At 46.0% G+C, this 26,789-nt stretch overlaps 1 protein-coding gene across 1 annotated transcript in view; it reads right to left on the bottom strand.

Annotated features, from left to right (window-relative positions):
• Positions 1-23,746, bottom strand: part of LOC311128569 (liprin-beta-2-like) — a 43,090-nt gene extending 19,344 nt beyond the window's left edge. The window contains exons 1-6 of the mRNA XM_084160755.1: positions 23,414-23,746; positions 13,030-13,161; positions 9,914-10,006; positions 8,941-9,052; positions 8,677-8,709; positions 7,998-8,059 (exon numbers count right to left, since the gene is read on the bottom strand). Of these exons, the coding sequence (XP_084016881.1) occupies positions 7,998-8,059; positions 8,677-8,709; positions 8,941-9,052; positions 9,914-10,006; positions 13,030-13,161; positions 23,414-23,425 (444 nt within the window). The 5' untranslated portion in view covers positions 23,426-23,746. The remainder of the gene's footprint in view (positions 1-7,997; positions 8,060-8,676; positions 8,710-8,940; positions 9,053-9,913; positions 10,007-13,029; positions 13,162-23,413) is intronic.
• Positions 23,747-26,789: the final 3,043 nt, after the last annotated feature.

Raw genomic sequence — 26,789 nt, 5'->3', positions numbered from 1 at the left:
AGCATTAGTCATTAGTCAAATATCAAGTCAACCCCTATTATTTCACAGTGAGTCCATGCAATTTATATGCAATTTTTTACTCCTGAACTAATTTAGGCTTGCCTAAACAAAAGGGGCTGAATACTTATGCAACAGTTTTGTTAAAATGTGTTAGTTTTGATAAAATAAAAATTAATCCACTTTGACATTAGTGTATTTTCTCTAGATTGTTGACATCCATTTTAATCCCACTAATGTGAAAAATCCAAGGGATCTGAATACTTTAGCAAGGCACTGTAAATGGCGTTCGCCATATGCGTTCAACATAAGGGTTAAAAGGGTGGAGAGTGACATGGGCATAGCTGGAAATCAGAGTAGTGGTAACTAGCCCTGAGGAGTTAGAGTGAGTGTGTGTGTTTTGAAGTGGTGCCAGTGCCCATGGCCTTGTCATGTTTCTCTTAATGGACCAAACTCCAAAATTAGGTCTGGCAGATCCAGGACTCCTTAATTGTGGCTTTGCCTAAAATGGATGGCCGCGGAGAGAGAGCGATTAGTTACCGGAGTGTAACACCAGTTCTATGAGTGGAGCGGAGCCCCATAGGGGAGCTCTGCTCCTAGTGGTTTACCCACTGCCCTAAGGCAGCATCAGCCTGAGACAAAATGATGCACACACCTGCAGCCAATAGGAGTACAAGTGTCCCTATAAGAGGGGATGCCTCCCCTCAATCAGCCTCCCGAGATATTTATCTTCAGCGAGACTAGAGAGGGTCGGCAGGGCCTTAAGTCCTATGGGGCTCCGCTCCACTCATAGAACTGGAGTTACACTCTGGTAACTAATCGTTCTATATCGTGAAGCTCCGCCCCATAGGGGAGCTCTGCTCCTATTGGTTTAAGGCGGAGCATAGCGCTCCAAAATGTACTCCCTGCCGAGCCCAACACTTCCCATCAAAATGAAAAGGTCAGGCCTAGCAATGGCTGCAACCAATTCCCGCAGTACTGTAACCACTGTCACCATACAAGTGTCACAATATACTGCATCATCGGTTAAAAACCCGCCCCACCTAGTCCAATGGCAACACCAATGACTAGTGGGCAGATCACCAGAATACAGGCCATACTAATCTGTACTAGCAGATAGATGGTACCTCAATATCCTGTTACAATACAACCGACCACTAATGGAATGACACAAAGTGTCACTCTACATTGTGTACACTGTAGGCCGCCTCACTCAATCAATGGAACCCCAGAGATTAGTGGGCAGATCCCAGAACATGATTCATACTAATCTGAACAAACAGACGTCACATTCCGTCAAATTGTCATGACCGGTCTAATAGCATCGTAACCAAGTTACTACTATTATCCCCCATCATTCCGCCTCACTCCAGTGACTCACTGGTGGGCAGATGAATACATGCCGTCTACTGTACTGAACCTGTCAGTCAGGAGTCATGCCAAAAATATGTCCTTCTATCAGAAGCGGACTTGATAGAGACCTTGTCTCCTCAGTCCTGCATTCCTCTCCTCCTAGCTCAAAGTCTCCCTTCAGCCACGCTGAGTACAGACTGAGCCAAAGAGTTAGAAGACATATCCAAGAGATAGAAACGGATAAATGGAGACGGTGTTGACCATGACGCCGCTCTACATATATCCTCTACCCCTGTTCCTCTGAAAAGGGCAGTAGAAGCTGCTACTCCACGAGTGGAGTGAGCTCTGATACCCTGAGGCAGTTGTCGCCCCGCTGCCTCATAAGCCCTCACAAAGCCAATGAGACAGACGCTGTTTCGCAAGTGGTCTACCTAGTGCAGCAGCACCATAACACACAAACAGCTGAGGCGATGACCTAATCGCTGCTGTGCGCTCGACGGAACACGCCAAGGCGCGTACTGGGCACAGGCGATGGAGCCTTTCCTCACTCCTCTCTATGAGGAGGAGGAGAAAAAGCCCACAGCTCCACGGTCTGTGATCTATATGAACTCCTAATAACCTTCGGCACAAATGCCGGGTTAGGACGTAACACCGCTCTGCTCAGATCGCCATTAATGGCCAGGCAGTCGGGTCTCGTCGAAAGCGCACACAAATCACTGACACGCTTAGCCGTAGTCAAAGCGAGCAACAATGCTGTCTTCATAGACAGCATCTTGAGGGGTATTTGATTCAATGGCTCGAACGGCGACTTACATAGCGCTTCGAGTACCAAAGCCAAATCCCACTGAGGAAGCGTGGCTCTAGGTGTTGGCCTAAACCGCCGCGTTCCTAATAGGAAACGTTTCACTAGAGGGTGGCTAAAGACATTGTCTCTGCCAAACCCCTTGTGACAAGCTGAAATCGCCGCTGCAAACACCTTAATGGTGGCGGGCGATCGCTGCTTATCAAACATAAGCTGTAGGAAAGAGAGAATACTCTCAACCTGACAGCTCATGGGGTCTACACCTTGTGTGACACACCATCGTGAAAACACGTTCCATCTACTGACATACATCCTGGAAGTGGAACTGGCACGTGAACCCTGTATGGTCCTGATCATTGCATCAGATAACCCACGGCGCTCTAGCCTGTCCCTCTCAGCAGCCAGGCCTTCAGTGGTTGGCCGATTATGGCAATTGCCCTATCGTGCCCCCCGCCTGAGACAATGCGTCCCGTCGATGTGGAATTGGCCAAGTTGGCGCAATCAACATCTGACTCATCTCCGCAAACCAAGGAGCCCCTGGGCGATCGGGGGCTACCAGTATCACTGACAGCCCTCCTGACCTCACCCTGGCTAACAGTGGGAGAATGCAGGACAGCGGAGGGAATGCATACAGAAGAACACTCGGCCACGGGTGGTGCGCAAAAGCGTCTCTTCCCAGTGGTGGTTCTTCCTGTTCCCTCAGAGAGAACCATAGGGGACATTGCGCGTTCACGTGTGACGCGAATAGATCCACCTCGGCTCTCCCGAACTGTTCCCAAATTTGGAGAACAATGTCCGGATGCAGACACCACTCATCGTCTCGAGGACTCCCTCTTGACATGAGGTCTGCTCCTACGTTCAAGTAGCACGGAATGTGTGCTGCTCTCAATGAGCGTAGGTGCTCGTGAGCCCACAGCCACAATTCCTCTGCCGCCCGATGGAGAGCAGGAGACCTGACTCCTCCTTGGCGATTTATGTGAGCTACTGTGGTCCGGTTGTCTGACCAGACCAGCACATCGCGACCCCGAAGGGTAGACGTGAAGTGGGTCAAAACCAGTCGAACCGTTTCCAACTCCAAGAGGTTGATGTGGCGACTCGAAAGAGGCCACTCATCTCCTATCGCTTGGGTCTGACATGTCCCTCCCCATCCCGTCAGAGACGTATCTGTGAACACTGGGATGTAAGAGGACACTTTGCCTATTGGGACTCCGTGCGTGAGAACGCGCAGGTTTCTCCAATAGGTCAGATCTGCACTGAGCGAGAGGGGAACCACCACCAACCGATGACGTTGACGCAATGGGTCTAGTCTTAGTTGGGCGAACCATCGCTGCATCCTGCGCATGTGCAGGAGTCCCAGCGGAACCACAGAGTGGGCTGACGACATGAGATCCAAAAGTGACATGATCGACAGCGCCGTCACCGTGTGATTCGGACAACACTTCCTCAGGTCTAGCAACAAGGCTACCCTTCGGGGGTCCGAAATTCGAGCCCTCATCATTACAGTGTCTAGCTGTATCCCCAGGTAGACAGACAATCTGTTGACTGGCCCAGGGCGCGCTCTTTTTCCAATTCACAGCGAACCCCAGACATGTGAGATGAATCACTGTCTGTGTTGTTTGAGTGATCGCCAGCTCTGCTGACGGGGCGAGAACCAGTAGGTCGTCTAGGTAGGCTAGTAGCCGTATTCCCTGACGACGCAACGGTTCCAATGCCGCCTCCACACACTTGGAAAACGTGCGAGGTGCCAGGGCGTACCCAAATGGCATCCTCGTGTATTCGTACGCCACCCCTTGAAAGGCGAATCGCAGAAACTTCCTGTGACGCGGCTGTACCGGCACATGAAAGTACGCGTCCTTTAGGTCTATGCTCGTACAAAAGTCTCCTTTCTGGACACATTCCAGCAGACGTTTTGTCGTTAGCATTCGAAAGGGCCGTTTGGTTACGCTCTCGTTGAGAATGCGTAAATCCAATATTGGCCTCATTCCCCCCATCTTTTTGGGCACCAGGAAGTAGGGTGAATATAGCCCTTTATTCCTTTGCTCCTGGGGAACCACTGTGACCGCCTCCTTCGCCAAAAGTTCCGTAATCTCTGAAAGCAGAGCGGCCACTTTTTCGGGCGTTTTCATCACCGTCTCCACCACTCCCCTGAATGGGGGTGGGGTCCGATGGAATTGGAGAGCATAACCCTTCTGCAACGTCTGTTCTAGCCAGCGTGAGAGGGTGCAGCTTCGCTGCCACTGCCAGCAATGCAGAGAAAGCGGCCGAGCGCGAAGCTGTGGTACATTCAGTAGGAAGGACCTGTATTCCTCTATGGCCCTTGCCGCCGCTGTTCCCCAACACTGAGGTGGTGGAACAGCCCAAGGCGGGCCTCCCATGAAAGGGAGAGGGAACATTAGTGCGTTCTGAACAAGAAGGAGGTGCAGAGACGTCAGTTAAACCCGTAACCGTCGTATTCCTGCCCTCCGTGAACGCAGCGCGGGTCTGAATTGCACTGACGGAGGCCACAGCCTGCGACAGGGCACCATCCCCAGCAAGCGATTGCGTCATCATCCCAGATGACTGCAATTCGCTATTAGAGCCCCTCACTACAATACTCCTAGGAGTCTGTAATATGAGGTCTCTATGAGGTAACACAAGCCGGCGCCTTGATACCTTCTTAACCTTCACCTTCTGTGTGTGTGTTCAACTCCGCACCTCTGGTGGGTTGAGCCACACTCAGCGTGGTGAGCATCAGCGCGTTCTGTGAGAAGTGGGGGCGCCGATACATTGGTTATACCTGTAACCGTAGTAATCAGACCCTCCGTGAACGCAGCATGGGTCTGAATCGCATTAACAGAGACCTTAGTCTGCGATAATGCGCCATCCACAAACAGCGGTTGCGTCATCCTGTCTCCTGTCTCCTCCACTGGCTTCCAGTTGAAGCTCGCATCCGTTACAAGACCATGGTGCTTGCCTATGGAGCAGTGAGGGGAACGGCACCTCTGTACCTTCGGGCTCTGATCAGTCCCTACACCCAAACGAGGGCATTGCGTTCATCCACCTCTGGCCTGCTGGCTCCCCTTCCTCTGCGGAAGCATAGTTCCCGCTCAGCCCAGTCAAAACTGTTCGCTGCTCTGGCACCCCAATGGTGGAACAAGCTCCCTCACGACGCCAGGACAGCGGAGTCACTCACCACCTTCCGGAGACATTTGAAACCCCACCTCTTTAAGGAATACCTGGGATAGGATAAAGTAATCCTTCTACCCCCCCCCCAAAAAAAATTGTAAAGTGGTTATCCCACTGGCTATAGGGTGAATGCACCAATTTGTGAGTCGCTCTGGATAAGAGCGTCTGCTAAATGACGTAAATGTGCCCTTGAGCAAGGCACTTAACCCTAATTGCTCCTGTAAGTCGCTCTGGATAAGAGCGTCTGCTAAATGACTAAAATGTAAAATGTCCTGACTGAGACCTGCTATGAGAGACACTCACTACAGTACTCCTTGGAGTCTGTAATGTGAGGTCTCTTTGAGATAACCTAAGACGGTGCCTTGGTATTTTTTTCCCTTTCACCTCCTGTGTGTGCTCAGCTCTGCACCTTTGGTGGGCTGAATTACACTCAGTGTGGTGAGCATTGGCGCGTTCTAAGAGAGGTGGGGGCGCCGATACGTTGGTTACTTTCGTGACCGTGGTAATCGGGCCCTCCGTGAACGCAGCATGGGTCTGAATCGCACTAACAGAGACCTTAGTCTGCGATAGCCGCTATTTGGGGATGGCGCACTGTGTCATCATGTCAGTGTCTGACCGAGACTGCAGCCTGCTATGTGAGACACTCACTACAGCACTCCTAGGAGTCTGTAATGTGAGGTTTCTATGAGGTAACACAAGGCGGCGCCTTGATACCTTATTAACATTCACCTCCTGTGTGTGCTCAGCTCTGCACCCCTGGTGGGCTGAGCTAAACTCAGTGTGGTGAGCATCAGCGCATTCTGAGAGAAACGGGGCCGCCGATATGTTGGTTAAACCCGTAACCGTAGTATTCCGGCCCTCCTTGAATGTAGCACGGGTCTGAACTGCACTGACAGAGGCCTTAGCCTCAGACAGTGCGCCATCCCCGAATAGCGGTTGCATCATCCTGTCACTATATGACTGAGACTGCAGCCTGCTATGTGAGACACTCACTACAGCACACCTAGGAGTCTGTAAAGTGAGGTCTTCATAAGGTAACATCTTAAAATTAATATCCTTTTTATACCTACCTTATGTGTGCGCTCAGCAACACACCGTGGTGGGCTGAGCTGCACTCGAGTGGTAAGAGAGAGAGCGAGAGTGAGGAAGGTCGAACGCTCTCGGATGTATTATGGAAAAGGGGCTCTTTCTTTGACAAAGTCAGGTAGAGCCAACTCTTTATTACACACATCAACAAAAAACATTCTCCTCCATACCCTCAACAGTAGGGTGGAGGGGAACAGTGGGCTCAGTCACACCAGGCGCTGCGCCGTCTTCCGTTCTCTCCCCCTCGCCATGTCATAAACGGCGTCTCTTCTGGCCGCCCTTCGGGTGATGCCAGGATGACTCTTTAATGACCTCTCTCGCCGGCGGAATGGTCGGCACCTCTGGCGCTGCGGGGGGGGGGGGGGGGGGGGGCGAGGACCGCTCCCTTGCTGCTGGAGGCCGCCGTCTGACGCCAAGCTGAGTAACGGCCGCCCTCCATCATGTCCACTTCCGGGTTGGAGGGAATGGGGGGCAGCTTAATCTCCCACTGTTTAGCAGCCCACTCAATGAGACCTGAAAATTCAGAGCACAGAGAGGCTGTGGCGTCATCATCCAGGGATGAAATGACCTCACACTTTCCTGAGGGAAAAGGGGTGTTAAACATCTGGGTCAGTGTAATGAATTGTTCCAATAGAATATTCATTTTTTTCCCCAATAGCCCTGTTATCTCCTGAGTCAGCGCCTTCAGATGATGCCTCAGAAGCTGAGGCTAACACTGATAGCACATCCTCAAGAGGAATATCCTCCCTAAAAATGCCCAACGCTGATTCCTCTCCCTCAAAAAAGGAGGGGGCAGCTGGCGCATAGGGGGGGATTAATGAGGCCATCCCTGGCGTGCTGTGTCCCTCAACCCACAAAACATAAGTCGGGGGGGGGGTCGACAGCCACCAAGGGGAACAGCGACATTGAGCTCTGAAAAGAGCTTTTGTTAAATAATTACCCTATGGATAAGCTTGGTGTGCTCATTGTAGGACGACGTCGATGATCTGGAAAATCGACGGCGTTTTCTTCCTCCTGAGTCTTCTCTTCGTCTCTTCTTGGCTTCTTCAGTCCAGTCCAGTCGCTGAAGATAAAGGGAGGCTGATTGAGGGGAGGCATCCCCCCTCATAGGGACACCTGTACTCCTATTGGCTGCAGGTGTGTGCATAATTTTGTCTCAGGCTGATGCTGCCTTAGGGCAGTGGGTAAACCAATAGGAGCAGAGCTCCCCTATGGGGCGGAGCTCCACGATATAGAACTAGCGCATGAGGCATGATGCCCATGTGGTCAAAGATCCAGGATTCCACCCATGCAACTGTAAGAGTACAAAAGCCCTAGTGTGCTATAAATGGCAGTGGGTGGTGCTACTGATGTGTGGTTACGTACACCATCGACCTTCCAGCAGCCCCTGCCATCCAAACAGTAATGATGATGGCCGTGCTGTGTATGCCAACACTGCTTAATGTATACAATGGTACCCAACTATATACAAAGCAGTGGGATCACACTGTTCAATGATTTATTTTGAGATGCATGCCAAATTCCAGCTCACTACTTGACCGAGAGAGACAAACATACATTCATAGTAACCTTTTTCTGACAGCCGCCTACTCACCTTTTCATCATTGGCAACCAGCAGTGTCTCCATCCCGGTCTTTAACCTTTGGAGCTCCTGGTCTATAGAAAGAGGAGTCATACTGTAGTTGCCACCATGTACCTTATGCACACAGTACCATAATGACAATTTATTTGCAATCTTTTGTTTTCTACCCCATTTTAGGCATATAGTAGGGATATGTACAATAGATGGAGCAGAGCTTTTCTCAGTTGGAAAATGTCTCATCTAGCCAGGGAAAATCAACAGTATGAGCTAGGGGCCCATACAATAAGCAGAAATGAAGTAGAGAAAGTTGTCAGGCAGCCATGGGCAATGGAAAAGACATCTTCTGAAAATGAAACTTAAAAATCACTCAACTATACTTCTAGTAGCAAGAGCACAATGCCATATCAAGGTTATGGTACTCAACACCAGTTGGCTGACATTAAGAGTCCCTTCCCAGTGGAAATTCTGTATTCTGATCAGTGATTCAATATACTCAGTTGAAGAAATGTGAGCTCATAAAATGTTGCCAGACAGCCAGAGACGAAGCCAAGGTCCATTCCTGGGTTTAATTTTCTTGGAGCCCCACAACAGGGTATGAAAGACAGTGGGAAAGGAGTGCATTAAGGGAAGGGATAAGATGGTGAGGTTGAAAGCAATGTGTTAAAGTTGTTAAGTAGTGTTAAAGGCTTACTCTTGTTGTTGAGCCTTCTCCTGTACATATCCTCTAACAGTGGAAATGATGCAAGGTGGAGAGAGAGAACCATTGTTAGACACTACACTCCCATGCAGGCACACACACCTTTTGCTACCACTGTTGCAGCATGTTATTGATCCATGAGTGACAAAAATGGATACAGACTAGTAGCCAAGAAAGAACATACAACCCCTTCATTGCAGAATAACAAACCCTGTATTAAAAAGTGTTGCAGGTTGGAAGAAGTGTTTGTGTGTTTACCTCTCTCTGAGGTCTCAGTGGACAGTGGTGGTCTGGCCAGGAGCTGTGTGTGCAGGCTGTCTATCTCAGCATTCTTACTGAGCAGGAGCTGCTGGAGGTCTGATATCTCTGCCTGTGTGTGATAGGGGGATGGGGTAAGATCAGGAGCATGCATAAGCTAAAAACACACTTCTACTCTCAGAAAGATGAAAAACAACACACAATGACAAACTAAGTTTAAGTCCACACATTCATAACAAAAACCTCCACATGGTTCCACACACACACAGCTGTTGGAGACTAAGTCAAATCAAAGTTTATTGGTGGCATACACAGTTTAGCAGATGTTATAGCAGGAGCAGTAAAATGCTTAAAAAAAAACACACTCAAGCCTGAACACTAAAGCAGATATATACATTATTTGGCTGGTTCAACTTTCCAGAGCAGGCTATATGTTTTCTACAGGGCACACTGAAGTTCACAGTAACACAACAAGGCACTGCAACCAACATGACCACACTTTTAAGCCTGAGAATATTGTAAAGAATTGTCATTTTAGGGAAAGCTTTGTTACAGTAGCAGTGACTGAAGTTAAGACATAATGAACAAAAAGCAGATGGGAGACATGAAGCGAGTGAAAGTTAAAAATAGCTCAATGAAGAGGTACAGGAAAAGAGAAATTGAGAGGTAGAGAGAATGCAGGGGAGTGAAAGAGTGAGCCAGGTAGAGAGAATGGGGTGTGCACCAAGGTATTGTATAGCCGCCAAGAGAAACCACCACGAAGGGACTGTACCACCATTTAAATTATTTTTAAAAAGAAAATTGTCCGCAGATTTGTTAAGAAAATAAGCTTTTGGGAATTACTCATTTAACTGGGCAGAAAAGCAGATTGGACAGAGTTTAGGAAAGCTGCAGTTAGCAGAGGAATATGGACACTACTAGTACAGTCTAGACATAACAGGAGATGAGGTAGGCTAATGTGTGTTTGTTTTACCTTTGTTGCTTTGAGTCTCCTCTCATACTGGGACTTCTGGTCTTCAAGATAGTCAACTTTCTCCTTGAGAAGTCTGAGCTCTTGAAGTATGACCTGGGGACATTGATGAGGAGATACAACTTATAAACATCATTTTCACAAATATACAACAGATAATGAATTGTTTAATAGTCTGGAAAGACTATCAATTAGTCCATGAGTACCTGGGTTCTATCTGCAAACTATTCTCACAACACCACAATGAAAATGCCTCTTAAATATGATGCAGTACAGTGCATGCATCAACCCCCTTATATACACACACACTTCTCGGGATTGCATTGGGTTTAGGTCTCATGAACTATGTATGTCTAAGTGTAGTGGTGAGGGGTTCCTTAGTGCAAGCACAGTTTTAAGTGTCAGAGCCTTGGGATCATTCCATACACTGAGTGATGGGACGACTACATGCTTAGAGTCAAATGTCATGCAGACATTTTCTGCCTACACCCTCTCCTCCACAGCAGCACTGCTCCTCAGAAGTACTGGAGCTTTTCTCCACGCCTGGGAATGGGATCACGTCAGGCCTGTCAGGAGGCACCTCCAGCCCACTGTCATGCACCTCCTCTGGGCTACCATCACAGGCAAGCCCCTGGTCTGGGTTTTGGGCCTCCATCGATACAGTGTCGCGGGCCTCCTGTGGGCTGCTGTCAGCCTGTCCAGTTCTCTCCTGGATCCTGCTATTGATCTCCTGCTGAAACCTACACATCTGCTCCTGCAGCTCACTAATCAAGTTCACTACACTCTGACACACAGAGGGGAGACAGAGAAGGAAGGAAAATAAGAGAGGGAAGAATTGTGTGGTGTTCCTCAACGATATACTAACTACATTTTCTATACCCATTTAGTTAATAAAGTAACAGATGGAATGTTTAAAGCAGTTTTAAGACGCACAGTGATTTGGGTTTATATGTCAGAGTGAACCACAATAAGAAACACAGCTCTGCTATGTCTAAACACACACTCCGGGCCTGTGAATTAGTCGTCTGGCCAGGGTAAATATGTTATTGACCTACTTGAGTGAGAATAAGAGGTACCTAATCACGCACAGAGGAACAGAGTCTAGTCCATTAGAGCAGGGCATGTTCTCATATTTAGAGTAAACAACCATAGAGCTATGCCTGGACTGTGGAATTATCACATGGTGTCCAGTATAGAGAATATGACAGATATATGGAGTGCTGTCCACAGCTATATATAACCATGAGCTTAGTTACTCCACTCCACTGCAGGGAGGCCTCCAAAGTGTGTGTGTGTGCATATTCATTTGTGTATGCTTGAATGGTCACACATCAGTGGAATGTTCAAAGCAGATGTGTCATTCTCTCCAGACAGCTGTTATAGGGAAAGTAGTGTATACATGACCAGAGTAGAAAGAGACTATTGCAACACATGTCCTTACATTACTAAACCTAGAATCCCATTTTTGTCCAATTTAATGAACATCCTCTACATTACAAACCACAGGTATGGATAATTTCCTGTCTAAAGTGTTATGCTACCCGGTCTTGAAAGGGGGGTGGGATCGCCTCATTTAACACTAACCACCTTCCTCTGCAGCTCATACAATGGGCCAGTCATGATTTCAACAACATCAGGACTTTAGACTGAAACGTTAAACCTGTCGCTGAGTTAAAGCCTACTCACCCTCAGGTTTACCCAGTCATCCATCATGCCAGCACGGCTTTACATAGGACAGGATGTACATTTTACATTTTAGTCATTTAGCAGACGCTCTTATCCAGAGCGACTTACAGGAGCAATTAGGGTTAAGTGCCTTGCTCAAGGGCACATTTACGTCATTTAGCAGACGCTCTTATCCAGAGCGACTACAAATTGGTGCATTCACCCTATAGCCAGTGGGATAACCACTTTACAATTATATATATATATTTTTTTTTTTTTTGGGGGGGGGGGGGGGGGGGGGGGGTAGAAGGATTACATTATCCTATCCCAGGTGTTCCTTAAAGAGGTGGGGTTTCAAATGTCTCCGGAAGGTGGTGAGTGACTCCGCTGTCCTGGCGTCGTGAGGGAGCTTGTTCCACCATTGGGGTGCCAGAGCAGCGAACAGTTTTGACTGGGCTGAGCGGGAACTATGCTTCCGCAGAGGAAGGGGAGCCAGCAGGCCAGAGGTGGATGAACGCAATGCCCTCGTTCGGGTGTAGGGACTGATCAGAGCCTGAAGGTACGGAGGTGCCGTTCCCCTCACTGCTCCATAGGCAAGCACCATGGTCTTGTAACGGATGCGAGCTTCAACTGGAAGCCAGTGGAGTGTGCGGAGGAGGGGGGTGACGTGAGAGAACTTGGGAAGGTTGAACACCAGACGGGCTGCGGCATTCTGGATGAGTTGTAGGGGTTTAATGGCACAGGCAGGGAGCCCAGCCAACAGCGAGTTGCAGTAATCCAGACGGGAGATGACAAGTGCCTGGATTAGGACCTGTGCCGCTTCCTGTGTACTCTGGGGCACAAAGGCTCTTTGACAAGCCATGTTTTGATGGTAACTACATACGTTACTGTGTCAAGTTTTGCAATAGTTCTGAGGAAAATGTTGGCCCTTACCGTGGTATTACATGTGGTAATGGATGTAGGTAACCCAACATACCACATGGGCTTCAGCAAACATACATTTCAGGTTGAACTAAAACACAGAGCTATGACTCCATGGAGAGTAGTTTCATTCTTAGGTAGTCCAGGAAGAGGGTATAGTACATTTTACTCTGTCTTTAGAGTAGGTTTATGATTGTCAAAAAGTCAGCAGCTGACTACATGGTTGGGTCTCCCAAAACATGAACAGGACTTCTACATGCACTCCTGTCATTTCAGAGCAAAGCTCACTTTACTAAACAGAGATACATCACAAGGGATGTGAAATAAACAAACCCCCTTAGAAAAAGTCCTGATGGAATTCAACTTCCCTATACTTGTTTAAGCTCAACATTATTCTAAAAAAAGCAAACTGTCAGTTGAAATCACAGACATGCTACAATCTGTCTCAGGGACTCAACTCTGACCGCCTCAATCATACCTAAGCTTAGAATTACACTCATCACCCCTCCTTGTTTGTGCGTGTGTGTCCTTACCTCTGCTTTGTGCTGCCTCTCTACTCCATGATTCTGTTTCTCCTCCATGTCCACCAGCTTTAGTTTCAGGTAGGACACCTCTCCCATCAGATCCAACTTATGACTCTCCAGTGACGTCCTGCTAAGGAACTCCTGCCACCAGATGAGACGTGTTAACACACCAATCATACAAATGGTTAGAGACCACACACACACACACACACACACACACACACACACACACACACACACACACACACAAGACAGACCAAGCCCAAACAGAACTTCTACTCTGGACACTAAAGAAGTTACCGTCTAGCTCTGCTCAGTTCTCTCAAAGTCAGACAAACCCTCTGCTGTCCACATGGCTAAATATACACAGCCTCTGGGCACTATTTTTACTGCCCCTCTCACAGGCAGACACAGAAGCACAGAGCATGCAGAGGCGAGCATGAAAGAGTCCACAGAACCCTGCACAGCTTCCATACAACAACAACAAATAGAAGTACTGTAGAGGCTCAGCAAGTGCCTTCCTATTTGAATGACGATTGCTATCAATCAAACATGATGCTGATTAGGACCTTGCCTGGGCCACTAATTATCCCTCTTTATCAGAAAAACTGTCTGCTTTGAAAGTCCTAATTTCACTCAATAGATAATTAGGTTGATTTCAGGCAGGTGCAAAGTCTCAGAGGCTGCCCAATTCTGATCTTCTTTTCACTAATTGGTGTTTTGACCAATCAGAGCAGCTCTGAAAAAGATCTGATGTGAAAAGATCTGATGTGATTGGTCAAAAGACCAATTAGTGAAAATAATATCATAACTGGGCTGCCTGTGTAAACGCAGCCTTAGAAAGGTCCAAAGAAAATATCCAAAGCACTGAGGCAGTCCAACATTGGCATTAAAACATTTAACTTTTTTGAAGAGAAAAGGGTTGGGTTTCTGGGATGTTTCTGGGAGAGTGCACATTGAAAATATTAGAGCTGTGTCACTAGTAAGAGATTTGCGGCTCATGTCCAAAGCCTCATAATGACCACGTCTCAAGGAAACAAACCCGGCCCTTCAGATCAACCCTGCTGTACAGAGATAACCAGGGGTGTATTCGTTACAGAAACTGTTTACCGTTTAAGAACCAGAAGGAAACAAACAGAGCAAAACTAAAGTTTCTATTGGACAAATTCAGGTAGGTCCCTCCCTGTTTCATTCCTTTTGCTTCTGCTAAATAAACTGTTTGCAACAGAATCAAAGTAATGAATTTGCCCCAGGTTGCCGTTGCCTTTGCAATGGCTACCAAATGAAATGCAATGAAGGCATTTGAAGACAGTCTAACAAAGTCTGCATGGTATACAGAATTTTTTAGGGGAAACTTTGGAGCAGTTGAAAGCCTCTCCTTGGAAGGATGATATACTGTAGCAAAAATGCTTACAAGCATGCTAAGTTTGTCCTACCTCATTTTCCAGTTTGTATGGACTGACGATTGTCCTTTTCATGCATGAAGGCTAAAGATGTCGCTGTCATTAAGTTATCTTAGCTCAGTTGAAAAGAGGATCCTTGATTCTGACTGAGTTTCCATGTCTACTCTGAGCCTGAACTATACTGCACCTCACAGGAGTGGAAGACATGGACGCACCACCTCTACTGATGACAGAGCACTCCCCCTTTCTCTTCCACTCCCTCCCACCCTTCTTTCTCTCTCACTACTTCTTTCTCTCAGTTCATTTACTCTCTCCTTGTCCCTTTACACCTTTTCTCTTCCCTTTCTCTCTCTCTCTCTCTCTCTCTCTCTCTCTCTCTCTCTCTCTCTCTCTCTCTCTCAATTCAATTTCAATTCAATTCTAATTCAATTTAAGGGCTTTATTGGCATGGGAAACGTGTGTTAACATTGCCAAAGCAAGTGAAGTAGATAGTAAACAAAAGTGAAATAAACAATAAATATTAACAGTAAACATTACACTCAGAAGTTTCAAAAGAATAAAGACATTTCAAATGTCATATTATGTATATATACAGTGTTGTAACAATGTGCAAATAGTTAAAGTACAAATGGGAAAATAAATAAACATAAATATGGGTTGTATTTACAATGGTGTTTGTTCTTCACTGGTTGCCCTTTTCTTGTGGCAACAGGTCACAAATCTTGCAGCTGTGATGGCACACTGTGGTTTTTCACCCAGTAGATAAGGGAGTTTATCAAAATTGGGTTTGTTTTCGAATTCTTTGTGGATCGCTGTAATCTGAGGGAAATATGTGTCTCTAATATGGTCATACATTTGGCAGGAGGTTAGGAAGTGCAGCTCAGTTTCCACCTCATTTTGTGGGCAGTGTGCACATAGCCTGTCTTCTCTTGAGAGCCAGGTCTGCCTACGGCGACCTTTCTCAATAGCAAGGCTATGCTCACTGAGTCTGTACATAGTCAAAGCTTTCCTTAAGTTTGGGTCAGTCACAGTGGTCAGGTATTCTGCCACTGTGTACTCTCTGTTTAGGGCCAAATAGCATTCTAGTTTGCTCTGTTTTTTTGTTTGTTCTTTCCAATGTGTCAAGTAATTCTCTTTTTGTTTTCTCATGATTTGGTTGGGTCTAATTGTGTTGTTGTTGTAGTTGTTGTTGTCCTGGGGCTGTGTGGGGTCTGTTTGTGTTTGTGAACAGAGGCCCAGGACAAGCTTACTTAGGGGACTCTTCTCCAAGTTCATCTCTCTGTAGGTGATGGCTTTGTTATGGAAGGTTTGGGAATCGCTTCCTTTTAAGTGGTTATAGAATTTAACGGCTCTTTTCTGGATTTTGATAATTAGCGGGTATTGGCCTAATTCTGCTCTGCATGCATTATTTGGTGTTTTACGTTGTACACGGAGGATGTTTTTGCAGAATTCTGCATGCAGAGTCTCAATTTGGTGTTTGTCCCATTTTGTGAATTCTTGGTTGGTGAGCGGACCCCAGACCTCAGAACCATAAAGGGCAATGGGTTCTATAACTGATTCAAGTATTTTTAGCCAGATCCTAATTGGTATGTCAAATTTTATGTTCCTTTTGATGGCATAGAAGGCCCTTCTTGCCTTGTCTCTCAGATCGTTCACAGCTTTGTGGAAGTTACCTGTGGCGCTGATGTTTAGGCCGAGGTATGTATAGTTTTTTGTGTGCTCTAGGGCAACGGTGTCTAGATGGAATTTGTATTTGTGGTCCTGGCAACTGGACCTTTTTTGGAACACCATTATTTTTGTCTTACTGAGATTTACTGTCAGGGCCCAGGTCTGACAGAATCTGTGCAGAAGATCTAGGTGCTGCTGTAGGCCCTCCTTGGTTGGTGACAGAAGCACCAGATCATCAGCAAACAGAAGACATTTGACTTCAGATTCTAGTAGGGTGAGGCCGGGTGCTGCAGACTGTTCTAGTGCCCTCGCCAATTCGTTGATATATACAGTGGGGAAAAAAAGTATTTAGTTAGCCACCAATTGTGCAAGTTCTCCCACTTAAAAAGATGAGAGAGGCCTGTAATTTTCATCATAGGTACACGTCAACTATGACAGACAAATTGAGGAAAAAAAATCCAGAAAATCCCATTGTAGGATTTTTAATGAATTTATTTGCAAATTATGGTGGAAAATAAGTATTTGGTCACCTACAAACAAGCAAGATTTCTGGCTCTCACAGACCTGTAACTTCTTCTTTCAGAGGCTCCTCTGTCCTCCACTCGTTACCTGTATTAATGGCACCTGATTGAACTTGTTATCAGTATAAAATACACCTGTCCACAACCTCAAACAGTCACACTCCAAACTTCACAATGGCCAAGACCAAAGAGCTGTCAAAGGACACCAAAAACAAAATTGTAGACCTGCACCAGGCTGGGAAGACTGAATCTGCAATAGGTAAGCAGCTTGGTTTGAAGAAATCAACTGTTGGAGCAATTATTAGGAAATGGAAGACATACAAGACCACTGATAATCTCCCTCGATCTGGGGCTCCACGCAAGATCTCACCCCGTGAGGTCAAAATGATCACAAGAACGGTGAGCAAAAATCCCAGAACCACACGGGGGGACCTAGTGAATGACCTGCAGAGAGCTGGGACCAAAGTAACAAAGCCAACCATCAGTAACACACTACGCCGCCAGGGACTCAAATCCTGCAGTGCGAGACGTGTCCCCCTGCTTAAGCCAGTACATGTCCAGGCCCGTCTGAAGTGCATTTGGATGATCCAGAAGAGGATTGGGAGAATGTCATATGGTCAGATGAAACCAAAATATAACTTTTTGGTAAAAACTCAACTCGTCATGTTTGGAGGACAAAGAATGCTGAGTTTCATCCAAAGAACACCATACCTACTGTGAAGCATGGGGTTGGAAACATCATGCTTTGGGGCTGTTTTTCTGCAAAGGGACCAGGACGACTGATCCGTGTAAAGGAAAGAATGAATGGGGCCATGTATCGTGAGATTTTGAGTGAAACCCTCCTTCCATCAGCAAGGGCATTGAAGATGAAACGTGGCTGGGTCTTTCAGCATGACAATGATCCCAAACACACCGCCCGGGCAACGAAGGAGTGGCTTCGTAAGAAGCATTTCAAGGTCCTGGAGTGGCCTAGCCAGTCTACAGATCTCAACCCCATAGAAAATCTTTGGAGGGAGTTGAAAGTCTGTGTTGCCCAGCGACAGCCCCAAAACATCAATGCTCTAGAGGAGATCTGCATGGAGGAATGGGCCAAAATAGCAGCAACAGTGTGTGAAAACCTTGTGAAGACTTACAGAAAACGTTTGACCTGTGTCATTGCCAACAAAGGGTATATAACAACGTATTGAGAAACTTTTGTTATTGACCAAATACTTATTTTCCACCATCATATGCCAATAAATTCATTAAAAATCCTACAACGTGATTTTCTGGATTTTTTTTCCTCATTTTGTCTGTCATAGTTGACGTGTACCTATGATGAAAATTACAGGCCTCTCTCATCTTTTTAAGTGGGAGAACTTGCACAATTGGTGGCTGACTAAATACTTTTTTTCCCCACTGTATGTTGAAGAGGGTGGGGCTTAAACTGCATCCCTGTCTCACCCCACGGCCCTGTGGAAAGAAATGTGTGTGTTTTTTGCCAATTTTAACCGCACACTTGTTGTTTGTGTACATGGATTTTATAATGTCGTATGTTTTTCCCCCAACCCCACTTTCCATCAATTTGTATAGCAGACCCTCATGCCAAATTGAGTCAAAAGCTTTTTTGAAATCAACAAAGCATGAGAAGACTTTGCCTTTGTTTTGGTTTGTTTGTTTGTCAATTAGGGTGTGCAGGGTGAATACGTGGTCTGTCATACGGTAATTTGGTAAAAAGCCAATTTGACATTTGCTCAGTACATTGTTTTCACTGAGGAAATGAACTAGTCTGCTGTTAATGATAATGCAGAGGATTTTCCCAAGGTTGCTGTTGACGCATATCCCACGGTAGTTATTGGGGTCAAATTTGTCTCCACTTTTGTGGATTGGGGTGATCAGTCCTTGGTTCCAAATATTGGGGAAGATGCCAGAGCTAAGGATGATGTTAAAGAGTTTAAGTATAGCTAATTGAAATTTGTGGTCTGTATATTTTATCATTTCATTGAGGATACCATCAACACCACAGGACTTTTTGGGTTGGAGGGTTTGTATTTTGTCCTGTAGTTCATTCAATGTAATTGGAGAATCCAGTGGGTTCTGGTAGTCTTTAATAGTTGATTCTAAGATTTGCATTTGATCATGTATATTTTTTTGCTGTTTGTTCTCTGTTATAGGGCCAAAAAGATTGGAGAAGTGGTTTACCCATACATCTCCGTTTTGGATAGATAGCTCTTCGTGTTGTTGTTTGTTTAGTGTTTTCCAATTTTCCCAGAAGTGGTTAGAGTCTATGGATTCTTCAATTACATTGAGCTGATTTCTGACATGCTGTTCCTTCTTTTTCCGTAGTGTATTTCTGTATTGTTTTAGTGATTCACCATAGTGAAGGCGTAGGCTCAGGTTTTCTGGGTCTCTATGTTTTTGGTTGGATAGGTTTCTCAATTTCTTTCTTAGGTTTTTGCATTCTTCATCAAACCATTTATCACTGTTATTACTTTTCTTTGGTTTTCTGTTAGAGATTTTTAGATTTGATAGGGAAGCTGAGAGGTCAAATATACTGTTTAGGTTTTCTACTGCCAAGTTTACACCTTCACTATTACAGTGGAATGTTTTGTACAGGAAGTTGTCTAGAATGGATTGAATTTGTTGTTTCCTAATTGTTTTTTGGTAGGTTTCAACACTACTTTCCTTCCATCTATAGCATGTCTTAATATTATTCAGTTCCTTTGGCTTTGATGCCTCATGATTGAGTATTGCTCTGTTCAAGTAGACTGTGATTTTGCTGTGGTCTGATAGGGGTGTCAGTGGGCTGACTGTGAACGCTCTGAGAGACTCTGGGTTGAGGTCAGTGATAAAGTAGTCTACAGTACTACTGCCAAGAGATGAGCTATAGGTGTACCTACCATAGGAGTCCCCTCGAAGCCTACCATTGACTATGTACATACCCAGTGTGCGACAGAGCTGCAGGAGTCGTGACCCGTTTTTGTTGGTTATGTTGTCGTAGTTGTGCCTAGGGGGGCATATGGGGGAGGGAATGCTGTCACCTCCAGGTAGGTGTTTGTCCCCCTGTGTGCTGAGGGTGTCAGGTTCTTGTCCAGTTCTGGCATTTAGGTCGCCACAGACTAGTACATGTCCCTGGGTCTGGAAGTGATTGATTTCCCCCTCCAGGATGGAGAAACTGTCTTCATTAAAGTATGGGGATTCTAGTGGGGGGATATAGGTAGCACACAGGAGGACATTTTTCTCAGTTGAGATAATTTCCTTTTGAATTTCTAACCAAATGTAAAATGTTCCTGTTTTGATTAATTTAATAGAGTAAGTTAGGTCTGCTCTATACCAAATTAGCATACCCCCTGAGTCCCTTCCCTGTTTCACACCTGGTAGTTTGGTGGATGGGACTACCAGCTCTCTGTAACCTAGAGGGCAACCAGTGGGTCCGTCTCCTCTATACCATGTTTCTTGTAGGATGACAATGTCTGTATTTCCGATTTCTTTGGTGAAGTCCAGATTCCTGCTCTTTAGGCCAAAGGCAGATGACCTCAGGCCTTGGATATTCCAGGATGAAATAGTGAAGGCTTTGTGTTCCATAGTGTCTAATGTTGTTGGTTGTGTGGTTTGGCCTCAGGCCAGTAATTGTGAGCAGAGCCTGCTGAGCATCTGGTACATGCCATTGGCTTGGGCTAGTGTAAGAGTGGGTGTTGGGCCTGTTTGCCTGCTCACGGCCTGGGCGTATGTGTGACTTTCATGTTGAGGCCCTCTTTGTGGGAGTGGGGGGCTTGGGGTGGGTAGGAGGGGCATAGGTCTGATCTGAGGGGGCCTAAATGGGGTGTGGGCATGGTTGACTTGGGGGGGAGTTAATTGGTGGGGGTGTAGATGTGGTTGATGGTGCTGTGGTCTGGATGTAGGTCCTCTCTGCGGGGGTCCTCTATGTGTAGGTCCTGGGGGGGGTCCCGCAGGTCTGGGAGAGTGTCTCGCTGGTCTGGGCGGGGTGTCTGTTGATCTGTTGCTCCTGTGTGAGGTGTTGGGTCTGCGGTTGAGGGCGATATCCTTTAGGGTCCGGGCGAAGGTGGGCACTGCTGCCTTGTATAGGTGGACCTGGTCATAAAGGCTGTTCACGTCCAGGGTGGAGTGGTGGGCCAGGTAGACATTTGGTTTTGATGCACAGTCACGGGAAATACTTGCGTTTACCCGCTGTATGGTAGCAGGGTAGAAGTCTTTTCGTGGTAACAGGGTTGAGATAACCACTTGTGCGTTGGGGAAAGTAGAATAAGCTTTTTCTATCACTCCCTTGAGTGATGTGGCCACCCTTTCCTGCTGTGTTCTCAGGTCGTTTGTGCCTGTGTGTATTATTATGTGGCTAGGTGATCCTAGTCGGTCCTCAGACAGAAGGTCTAGGGCGCGCTGGGTGTTTGGACACCAGAGTTTAGACACTGTGTGTTTTGGAAAAAGTTTATTTTCTTGTATGTATTTCCCGTTTGAGTCCATAAGGAGTACAATCTGTGGCTTGTGTATGTCCTCAGTGGGTGTGGGGGGGTCGTCATGAGGGCTATCAGGGTGTCTGACGGGGGGGTTGCTCAGAGGGGTTGGGATCCCCTGGGCTTGGGGTTCTTCATTTGTTTGTCTGTGTGTGATGTCGAGGCTATGGTCAGGGTCTAGGGTGTACTGTTCTGCTGCGGTGTCGAGACTTTGGCCAGGATCTGAAGTGGGCTGTTCTGCTGGCTTCTCTGCGGGGGTGGCCGGCTCTCTAATGGGTTGTTCTATGTCACCCGTCATCGTTCTCACCTTCTCCTCCAGCACTCTGATCCTCTCCTCTAGTGCTCTGTTCTTCTCCTGCTCCTGCTCTTTCTCCTGTTGATGTTGTCTCACCACAGTCCAGAGTGCAGACATGTCTCTCTCTACCTGCAGCTCTCCAGGTCTAGTTAAGGGGGTGTTGTTGTGCGTGACTGTTGTCTGGGTCTGTGCTGACTGGAGTGTGTTCACCTGCTGTTCCAGCTCCACCTGCCTTACCTCCAGCTGGGTGAATTTATCCTTCATTTCAATGAGGGAGTAGTACTCTGTGCTGGGAAGTTGACTTTCTGCTTGGGGTTGCTCTGTGGGGTTATTTAATGAAGAGGTCTGGTCTGACCCGCTCGGGGTAGGGGTATCTTTCTCAAGGGAGAGCTTCTCCTGCTGAGCTATTTCTTTGATTAGGTGAAAGTCCAGCTGGAACTGTTTGGTGTTGCCTTGAACCAAAATGGTTCCAGATTTATAGAGATTAATATTAGACGACTCAGAGTCCTCGTTGTCCAGTATCCTGAGTTTCCACCCGTCGCTAACACCCCCCCTCTTAACAGAGGGGTAGTGTGCTAGTATAGCACTGTGCCATGCCAGGGGATGGTCTGTGTGGAAGATAAGGTTGCTTATGTTCCCATTTTTATACAAATCAGCAAAAAGTGTCTCCTGTTCCCCAAAAGAAGTTTCAATTTGTACTCTTTTCGTGTCTTGTCGTTTTTTACATTCAGAGGGTACTGTATTTTAATGACCTCTGAACAGTGGGGGGGTGCTTCTAAGGCCTCTCCATTTGGTTGGGGTAGACTGTACGACTCTCCTGCCATTGTTGGGCTCAGGGGCTTTGACACCTCTCACTTCACACGTCAGTGCTAATTGAAATTGTATCTCTTTGTAAAAGCAAGTTTAAGCTTGGTAGCCTTAGCATTCAGTCCTTATAAAATAAAAGATATCATTGTAATGTATTTTTCTTCTTGGTTTTTGAAAGTGAAAAATAGCTTCATAATAAACATTACTCACTCTGTTCCAGGTTGGATGGTGTTTTCAGGTTTCTGTTTGTTTGCCAGAGCATTTGCTGTATAGTTTGAGAATAGTAATCCTTGGTAGTAGAAAGCTTTCCAGGTAATTCCGTCCAAAATCAGCTTGTAGGTTTGGAGTTTTGGTTTGGAATGAAGGTTATGTTGTGGAGGGTAGCATCCTGTATATGTCCCTGCCAAAAAATCCTACTTTATCTAACTCTAAATCTATATTTTTTGTTAAAAATGCAGGAGCAATGTCTTTGAGCTCTCTCTCTGTCTCTCTCTCTCTCTCTCTCTCTCTCTCTCTCTCTCTCTCTCTCTCTCTCTCTCTCTATCATTCTCTGTCCCTTCACTCCTTCTTTCCAACCCTCCCTCTCTCCCAGCCTGAGGCGATGTGTCCGACCTCATCTGGGTGGTTAGGGGTGTGACTGACTACGGTCCTGGTCCTGTGCACACCTGCCCAGACAGAGCAGACCAGACCAGCCCTTGAGCAGAGCAGATGGCCGCTCCACTCCAAGAGTCAGTCCTGGATGGGAACAGACCGCCCTAAATATTTGGGTTGTCACAGAGATCTAGAGCCCAGCTCACTGGAATCTCGGGGAGGAATTTCCTCCTGGGAAGCTAGACTCTCTAGGAGGCAGTCTACCATGAGACTCAGCATGTCTAGACAGTCTGCTAGGAGACAGAGCATGTCTAAATCTAGTCTACTAAGGGACTGAATATAAGCCAGTGTATGAGGAGGTTTTTGCCTTGGATGTGCGCTAGTCTTAAAATACAAAGTAGTACATGAAAGCGTTTTACATACATAAAGCAAATGTCAAGATGTTAGTCTAAGGGAGAAGGCATAATATTTGTGTTGCTGTGATTCAGATCCCAGTTTGAATAGAAAAGGGAACTTTACATATGGAAGTGAACCTGGTAACCATGCAAAACGAGGAAGTTGATATCATACTAAAGCCAGTCTAAACTGAGACTGTGAATAAGGTTGAGGTTCGAAGGTTTGTTTGAATGGAAGAGCACCAGTGTGTGAGGTCCTTACCTGCTGCAGCATCTCTTCTGTAGAGTTGAGCTTGTGTTGGTGTTCCTCCAGAGAACTTTCCAGATCACTGATCTTTACTCCCTGAGCTTCCACCTGGTCTGTCAGAACGCTCACCTGTGTGTGTGTGTGTGTGTGTGTGGAATGGAGGAGAAACTCAGTCACACGAGTAGACAGCAATACTTCAACATTTCTGACCCCCTCCTTTCAATGTTGTTAACCCCCTTGACCTCTGTTCATCCTTCATTCCCACACTCTCTTTCTCCCTCTCTCCCTTTGCTCCCGCCTTCCCTCTCTCCCTTCTTCCCCTTTTCCTGGCTCCACCCTTTACTCCTCCAGACCTGGGAAGTTATCTAACCCAAACATCCACATGCACTTTCTCAAAGTCATTAAAATCAACTCTCTCTGCCTGCCATCCGTTTCACAACATATCAGCTCCTTAATTGATATACCTTTCACACTGCCAGATTACACAGTGCAAATATTTCCAAAGCTGAATGAATGACTCTTTGTCCTTTTTCTCAGTTCAGCTCATCAGGCCGGCTCTGCCCTACTCATGATATAGATAAAGCTGTTGAGAACTAGCAAAAGGTTACAAAAGGCAGGGCTCAACCAGCCAATAAGGTTGAGTTTAGTGGAGGAACGTGTTAGTGTGTACATGAGACCTTTACGCAACAACAAGACATCACACCTGCCAACAAACAGAGGTGTGTTGTAGCCAGCAAGTCTGGACCTGACTGTAGAAAAGCCCTTACTCAACAGCCCTGAGAACTAGTGTACACACACACACATATATATATATATATACACACACATATATATATACACTTAAGAAGTACTGCCCTTGTACCTAACTCTTGTTGACACCTGTTCAACAAAACAACACCGTCATTAAGGCAAACCACTGGATTAGCCCCCTCTCTCGCTCGCTCTCTCTCTCTCTCTCTCTCGCGCTTTTTCTCTTTCTCGCTCTGTCTTACTCTCTCTCTCTAAATCTCTCTCTTTCTCTCTGCCACCCTCCCCCTCTTTCTCTCTCCCTCCCTCTTTCTCTCTTCCTCTCCCTCTTTCTCTCTCTCTTCCTCCCTTTCTTATGACTGATACATGATAGAGCTACTACTGTTTATATTGTATTGAGGGCACCAGGGGGCCAATGCAGTGTAATGTATCCTCTTGTATTACAGTGGGCTCATTTTCATCTCAGGAGATTCAACTTCAGCTGAATTGAAATAATAATTTCTGTAGATGAGGGGTATATCCATTACCACAACTCCTTTATATGACAATGTGCAGCGAAACACACATGCCTACAGACACAGATAGCTAAAAATACACTATATTCTCTCCCATACAAACACACAAATGCATTATGGCAAATACAAAACATACACATGCATAAATTGTTTATGACATAAGGTAATCTTACCTGGAGGACAAGAGACTCTTTGTCTCCCTCTAAGCGTGTCAACCGTTCTTGGTTAGTCTCGCCGTTCACAGGGGACTGCTGGTTTACCTACAGAGGAGCGGTCAGTTACTGGTCAATATGTGGTCAGTACAAGTACAACTGTGAAGTGAGAGGAGTTACCCACTGTGTCAGCTCTACCTTGAACCAGGGCTCTCTGAAATGAAAGCTCAGACTCTGGAGAGTACAACAAGAACACACACACAGCATTGGTATCACATTTCACATAACCTATTGTGGCCGTGGGGTGAGAAGGTCGTGAGTGTGGAATTCTGTAAGAGGTTTATGCTTCTTAAGCTTTCATCAAATGTTGTTGAACATTTTAGTATTCTAAGAATTTGATATTTGCTACTCGACCAAGGTTGCAAGACCTCAGGCCTTCCTAAATAATGGCTTAGCAGTTCATAATAAAGAAATCCAGACTTTTGTAAACCACAACCATGGAAAGTTTGTGGCACAGCGACTGTGAGGCTGAGCCAGCCAGCTCAAGTGGTTTATAGTTATTGTGAAATACCATTAAACCTTTAATAGACTATGTAAGAATACTCTGCAGATTAACTTTTGAAGATTCAGAATCCACAGTATGTGGTTGGAGTTTAATTTCCTTCAAGAATCATGGGAAAAAGAAGACGAAGTATGCATATAGCCATATATCTTTGAACAAAATAATATGCAAATGCATTCTCTCTTCAGCTATTTCAAGTGCTGCAAATAACACATTGTTGCGCAACATAATCATCCTGTAAACAAACAAAGTCCAAATAAGCAAGTCACTTTGGTAAAAGAGAGAGAAAAAGCCTTTGTATATAATCATCTATCAGGCCATTTCGTGTCCAAGTTAACCCGTAACAACGAGGTCCAGATGGGACCAGCCAGCAAAGAGCTAAAAACGTCTCCCTAATGACAACAAGATGGTGAAGGAGAATTCAGGAATGGGCTGATCATAACTACATCCAGTCTAGTCATATCAGGTCTATTTCAGGTGCTTCCTGTACTGTACCTCCCAAAGGACAAAGTCTGAAGTGAAACACATGTTGCCCATACATTCATCTATTCTCCTCAGGTACTATGATCTCTTGACCTGTCTGGTGTTTACCTTTTACGCATCCCAGCATGCACATCTCCTGACACATGTTTCCTGCCCCTAATTGGTGATTGGTCACTGATACCTTGATTGCTAATTGGCCGCTGGGACCGTGAAAGAGGTTAAGCCTGGTGCACACGCTCACCATACCAGATCTGCTTCCCAGTTAGTGACACATTTAAATGTGTTCCTCCTATTCTAGATAACCTCCATTCAGCCACAGACTCAGATTAGCCTACACATTGTTCATTAAAATTCAGTACAAGTTCCTCAACAAATGGATTGACAGATTAGCCATATTGCTAATTGAACTATACGGAAATCAAGTTTTCCTGTTATCGTGCCATGTATGAAGGCTATGTAGAAGCTCATCCAATCACAATCGCCTGCAGAGTTTCGGGTATAAGTATTATTCCTGCACAGTAAAGAAACGCAGGGAGAGTTGGGTCCTGTGTGGCTCAGTTGGTAGATGCCAGGGTTGGATTCCCATGGGGGACCAGTACGAACAAGAAAATAAAAAAGGTATGGAAATGTATGCTCTGGATAAGAACTTCTGTTAATTGACTAAAATGTAAATGTAATATGAGAGTTCAAAGTGTTTTCCAGAAAGGTGGTTACCATGTTTTATTGAATGCTACCTGTTGCTCTTCAACAATTGCCAAGCTTTTCCCATACCAACTGTTAATTGAAGGGCCTTGTTCTGTGAAGGTGCAGAAATGACAGACAATAGAACAGGTGACTACTATGACACAGAACTTTCCAGTTTACGGTCAAAACAGATGAGTCTGTACTATCAATCAACTGTGTTACAATGAACAACTCCACAACACAAGTCT

This window comes from Coregonus lavaretus (genome assembly GCF_964263955.1).
Source record: "Coregonus lavaretus genome assembly, chromosome: 4".
Classification (NCBI taxonomy): Eukaryota; Metazoa; Chordata; class Actinopteri; order Salmoniformes; family Salmonidae; genus Coregonus; species Coregonus lavaretus.
This window is presented reverse-complemented; position numbering and strand designations above follow the sequence as displayed.